At 35.7% G+C, this 6,390-nt stretch overlaps 1 protein-coding gene across 5 annotated transcripts in view; it reads right to left on the bottom strand.

Annotated features, from left to right (window-relative positions):
• Nucleotides 1-2,815: 2,815 nt before the first annotated feature.
• LOC131002647 (probable LRR receptor-like serine/threonine-protein kinase At3g47570) overlaps nt 2,816-6,390 on the bottom strand; it is a 37,476-nt gene continuing 33,901 nt past the window's right edge. For all 5 annotated transcript variants that reach the window (XM_057929120.1, XM_057929117.1, XM_057929118.1 and 2 more), the window contains 2 exons: nt 3,400-5,307; nt 2,816-3,307 (listed from right to left, as the gene is read on the bottom strand). In XM_057929120.1, the coding sequence (XP_057785103.1) occupies nt 2,937-3,307; nt 3,400-5,307 (2,279 nt within the window). In that variant the 3' untranslated portion in view covers nt 2,816-2,936. The remainder of the gene's footprint in view (nt 3,308-3,399; nt 5,308-6,390) is intronic.

Raw genomic sequence — 6,390 nt, 5'->3', positions numbered from 1 at the left:
ATTATATAATTAAGGGATATAATAATAATAATAATAATAATAATAATATAATAATATATCAATAATATAATAATAATATAATAATCATAATACTAATAACATAAGTAATGAATATGAGTAAAGTGGGGCCAATACGGTACAGGTGGAACTAATTTTAAAAAGCAAGGGAGGGTCTAACTAATGTCCAAAGTAGAGTAGGAGTTTTTTTTGTGGACAAATATTTAAGGGCGAGTAGGAGTTTTTTTGGTGGACGGGGGGAGTATATCAAAATAGATTTATATTTTATAAATATAATAATAAATACATAACAAGGGTAAAATGGGCAATCCATAAGTTGTGCCTTAGACTGCCTTAGGCTCTTTTTCTATTAGTATATATATATATATTAAATATGAATTTAAAAAAATAATAATTATTATAATTTTAATATATACTCCATCCGTCCACTAATTCAAGGCCTTCTTTCCTTTTTGGGACGTCCACCAACTCAAGGCCTATCCATTTTTAGTAAGTTTTTATTTATATTTAATTGGTGGGTCCCAAAATAATACATTTTTTTCTCCACTCAACTAATAAACAATACATTAATTGTGGGTCCCTTTCTCCACTCAACTAATAAAAATACACTTTTTCTTAAAACCCGTGTTTTGCTCCTTAGGTCATGAATTAGTGGACGGAGGGAGTATATATATATATATGGGTTAATTGCCGGAAAAACCACATACTTTTTTGATTTTTGGTTATTTCCCATGACAAAAAAAGTCTGAACAGAAATCCATGAATTGAAAACTTAATTGTAATTTTCCCCCGTGTCCATTTTTTCCCCAAATTGAATCCGAGGTGGCAATCGGATTTCCAGCGTGTCATCGCCGGGAATTGAACGAGACGACGCTGTTTTAATTTTAATTAAACGATGTCAGCAGACCAGTCAACGGTCGCCTGAATTGGAGTTTTGCGGCGATAGTGAAGCTTTTTTTAGTCCCGTCACCTCGACCTCCGGCGCCAGCAAACCAGTCAACGGTCGCCTTGCCCGAGCCTCGTGACTCCACCCCGAGTCCCCGACGCCGGCGGCGATTGGCAGTTGGCACGACAATTAGTTTTGAGAGAACTGATTTAGATCCCAGCTCCCACCTCCGCCGCCCTCATCTCGCCTCCAACCTCTGCCTTCTCGCCTCGCCGCTTCCACACACCGCCTCCGCCCTCCCCTTTCCTCTTCCAGTTCGCTCGCCTCTATTCTCATTAATTAGGGCTCATTGCTTGACAAAGCAGGGGGAGACAGAACCAGATCTGCGGCGCCTCTTTCAGAAATTTGGGTAACTGATTCGGATCCCGGCTCCCACTTCCGCCGCCCTCGTCTCGCCTCCAACCTCTGCCCTCTCGCCTCGCCGCCTCCGCCCTCCCCTTTCCTCTTCCAGTTTGCTCGCCTCCATTCTCATTAATTAGGGCTCATTGCTTGACAAAGCAGGAGGAGGGAGACAGAACCAGATCTGCGGCGCCTCTTTCATAAATGTGGGTTTCAGGCGGCGGCGACGTGGCTGCCTAGTCATCAGGCGATGTGGTTGCCTAGTCATCAATTTATTTTGACAGATGGAATGAATTATGCCACGTTGGATCGGAGCTCCATCGGAGATCGCCGGAAAATGGACGCGGGGGAAAATTACAATTAAGTTTTCAATTCATGGATTTCTGTTCATACTTTTTTTGTCATGGGAAATAACCAAAAATCGAAAAAGTATATGGTTTTTCCGGCAATTAACCATATATATATATATATATATATATATATATATATATATAGGGTCAGCTTCAATGGAGACCACTATATACATAGAGAATAGAGACCAAAGCAGAGCCATTGATCTCACCAAAATCAATGAATCAGATTAATCTGAATTCTTCAAGTTTATGAAATCCAGTAAATTCCTCATTTTTCAATTCTGGGAACCAACGAACATTATTATGAACTTACGAACATACTAATGTTCGTCTATGTGTTCGTATAAAAAACAAATGAACATACTAATGTTCGTCGATATGTTCGTATAAAAACAAATGAACATACAAATAAACATACTTATGTTCGTAAGTTCATAATAATGTTCGTTGGTTCCCAAAATTGGAAAATGAGGAATTTACGGGATTTCCTAAACTTCAAGAATTCGGATGAATCTGATTCATTGATTTTGGTGAGATCAATGACTCTGATTTGGTCTTCATTCTCTATGTAGGGGAGTGGTCTCCATTGAACTCTTCCCTATATATATATATATATATATATATATATATATATATATAAAACTATAAATTTAATAAAAATGATTATTCAGTTAACCTGAATCGATTATCGGGTTAACCGATATCCGAAATTTTTAGAAATTTAATAATTGATGCTAAACCGATAACCAAAAACCAAATTCGGATGGTTCGGTTCGATTACCGGCTTATCCAATACCCATATATCCATTTAAACAGTCCTATGTTTATTTAACCAATATGCAACTCTTAGAAATATATAAAATACATACATTTTTGTTAAATGATTATCATTTTTTTAATTTTTACATCTAAAAGTTTTATGTTAAGTATTAGATTGACCAGCCCTAAACCCTCTCAAATTATCGGTCTAATCGACCAGCCCACAAGTTTTAGATTGACATCTAGTTCTAACACTCTCAAAATTGCAAAATATCAAAAAGAGGGAAAATCAAAGTTTCCCACTATATTTGATAGTATAAGCTAATAAGCCCGAGGTCAAAAGCAAAGGAGCCAAAGATGGGATAAACTACCAAGTACCAAGGAAACAAATAAGCTACTATTTGAGAAGAAAAATATCAACCTCCACTAAACAACCATACTTGGCACACCAAATTCATCGACACCAACACATATATACAAACTATTAATTATTTTACGAACCAATGCAAACAATCTAGCTATCACTTGTGATGTTTCTTCTTGATCTCTTCCACAGCAAACTTGTCTTTGATCTTCTGTAGAGCAGCCACGACTTCCATCATGTTGATCCTTTCCTCGGGCAAAAAGGCTAAACATTTCATCGCCAAATCAAAAATAGATAACACGCATTGCTCCTTTGCACAGAAATGCGGATCTTCTGTTGATAGCAAAGCAGGCGCCACAATTTCACTTATCCTATCTTCTTGTAATGCCTTACCCACCCATTCCTTTATGCTCATTTCCGCGCCAAACATATCATTTGTTGGCCTCTTACTCGTAAATATCTCCAACAACAGTATTCCGTAGCTGTATACGTCCCCACTCGTCGATATCATTCCTTCGGATCCAAACTCTAATAGCATTGCACATCATAAAATAAATGGTAAGTTCAGATGACTTTCAAAGAAAGAGTGAAGTTTAAGATTTTTGAAAAGTATGCATCACCTGGTGCTGCATAGCCGATTGTTGCCATGGTTACAGTATGAACTGCAGCCTCACCATTGTCAAAGAGCTTGGAAATACCGAAATCACCAACATGAGCAGTCATATCTGCATCGAGCAACACATTGCTTGGCTTTATATCACAATGAGCAATAGGGAAAGTGTGACCATGATGGAGATATTCCAAGGCAAATGCAACATCTATTGCTATCTTCAGTCTTTCAACCAAATCCAGACATAATTTATCAGAATGCAACCATTCGTCCAAGCTTCCATTAGGCATGTATGCAAGAATCAAGGCTTTGAATCCGGTGTTACTGCAACAACCAATTGTCTTGACTAAGTTTCTATGTCGAATGGTGCCCAATATCCGGCTTTCAGTGTCGAAGATCTTGGTAGCTCCTTCTACTTGCAAGTTGAAGACTTTGACAGCAACCAGTGTCCCATCTGCAAGTGTTGCTTTGAATACTGAACCGATGCCTCCTCTTCCAAGAAGATTCGTCTCACTAAAAGAACTCGTTCCCAACTCGAGTTCTTTCTCTGAAACTATTTTCCAACTACTAGTTACTGATGAATTCGCACTTGTAGGTGGTTTCTCTTGCGGTCTCCATCTCCTTAAGAGAATGAGTATGCCGATCACCACTAACATGAATCCAAGGAGGGGGGGAACAACATATTTCATTACTAGAGAAACAGTCTTGGATGTAGATCTTGGATGATCTGTTTTGCAGGATGGCACTTGAAATCTTTCTGGCCCACAGAGACCAGAGTTGTTAAGAAATGATTGAGCACTAAAGTCGGCAAAACAACCCTCATTTGGAATTTCCCCTTCCAATTGATTACACGACACATCAAATTGCTTAAGCTTAAGATTTTCCAATGACTTTGGTATCAAACCAGAAAGATTATTATTGGAAAGATTCAATGTCTGCAAGCCTCCGAGCTCCCCCAAAGATTTGGGGATGGATCCATTCAACTTGTTATTTGATAAAATTAGGTATTCCAGTGATTTGCAGTCTCCAATTGAGCTGGGAATATTTCCTGAAAACTTGTTAGATGATAAGTCTAAAAAGTAGATAGCCCTCATCCTCATCTGATATGGAAGCTCACCACTCAAATAGTTTAAAGATAAGTTTAGAAATAAGAGATCTTGAATATTTAACAAGTTGGAAGGAAGTGTGGAATTGAGCTTGTTTGAGGCCAATGAGACTTCTTTTAGCGATTTGATTTCTCCCAAACATTCAGGGACTGAACCCGTAAGCATATTAACACTCAAAAACAGATACCCCAAAGTACTGATATTGCAAAGCTCACGAGGGATATATCCTTGCAACTGGCTACCATAAAACTGCAACTTTACTAGTTGCTTCAACTTTCCCACTGTTGTCGGGATGAATCCTGTGAATTGATTCCCAGATAACTCCAGAGTTTGCAAACTGCTTAAGTTTCCAATTTCAGAAGGAATAGCACCTCGAATGCCGCAGGAAGATGCTGAAAAAGTGACAAGAGAAGTAGATAAATTCCCAATGGAAGCTGGGAGGATGCCATTCATCTGTGGATTGTTCGATATTTCCAATGTCTCCAAATTCCGACAGTTAGTCAAAGAAGAGAGAAATTCAGCTCCTGTGAAGTTATTTTCCCAGAGCCGAAGCGCTTGCAGCTGTCTTAGATTACCAAAGTCGGGGATAGAGCCGGTGAATGAGTTTGAGTTCAATTCCAAAAAAGTAAGCTTCGAAGCATTGTTAATACAAGTTGGAATTTCACCGCTGAGTCTATTAGTATGCAAATATAGCTCTTGAAGATTCACAAGTGAAACACACATGTTTGGAGGAAGACGGCCGGAAAATTGATTCTGTTGAAGATTTAATATCTCCAGTGTTGAGATATTGAATATGGAAGCTGGGATGGAACCTAATTCAAATTCAGTAACAAATTTCGTTACAGTTAGGCTGAATTTTTTCTGACGAAATCAAATAAAAGGTTTAGAGACCAAATATAATTTGTTGAAACTTCGAACTCCAGCAATAGTTTTAAGATCTCAAACAGGAGTACCAGGAAGTTCTTGCCAGTCTATATTAAAATAATGTATTTGGAAATAAAAAAATTAAAAGTCCTGCATCATGTTTCATAAAATTTTATCACAAAGTGTCATTTCGATAATATGATAGTGTCATTTAATGTTAATGTCATTTTAATATAATGTTATTTATATAATATGATAGTATCATTTGTAAAACAAAATACTGTTAATATTATTCCAAGATATTATTAATGTCATTTAGTGTTAATGTTAGTGTCATTTACACCCGGTGTACCACCTCAAATTATATATATATATATATATATATGTGTGTGTGTGTGTGTGTATGTGTGTGTGTGTGTTTATATATGTATGTGTTTTAGAGCAATTGACCAATTGATTATGTGTATTTTATAGGTATATTTTGAATGAACTAGCAGAAACAAAGATACGTTGTGCATGTAATAAATGTCGTTATGTGAAATTAATGTTATTTTATTAAATAAAAGTAAAAAATATAAATATAATATTTATTATATTTTATTGTTTGAATGTGCAATTTGATTTATTTGATTCTACAATTAAATAAAACCTCTTTAAAATAGTACCGAATAAATTAATAAACTCTATAAACTGATAAATTTCTCCGGTCTCAATTTGAGTCAATTCAAAAAATCATCTATTTTAATAAGATAATAATTTTTTAAAGAACTCATTATAAATACATAGGCTCAGTTAATATTATAAATAATAATTATTAAATATTACAATTAGAAATATTCTGGTAACTTGTTAAAATATTATTCAATTATCTTCAACTTGATCATCATTAGAATCTCCATAATATCATTCACAATGAATTGATATGCATTTATTTAATTTAAATATGATCTCTTGTTGTTTTTACATATTATAACTTGATTTTTAAATTATAATTTTTGAAATTAAAAAAGCACTTTATAAATTAATAAATT

Source organism: Salvia miltiorrhiza, unplaced genomic scaffold (genome assembly GCF_028751815.1).
Source record: "Salvia miltiorrhiza cultivar Shanhuang (shh) unplaced genomic scaffold, IMPLAD_Smil_shh fragScaff_scaffold_173, whole genome shotgun sequence".
Lineage (NCBI taxonomy): Eukaryota > Viridiplantae > Streptophyta > Magnoliopsida > Lamiales > Lamiaceae > Salvia > Salvia miltiorrhiza.
Note: the sequence above shows the minus strand (reverse complement) of the source record. Positions and strands in the feature narration are given on the sequence as shown.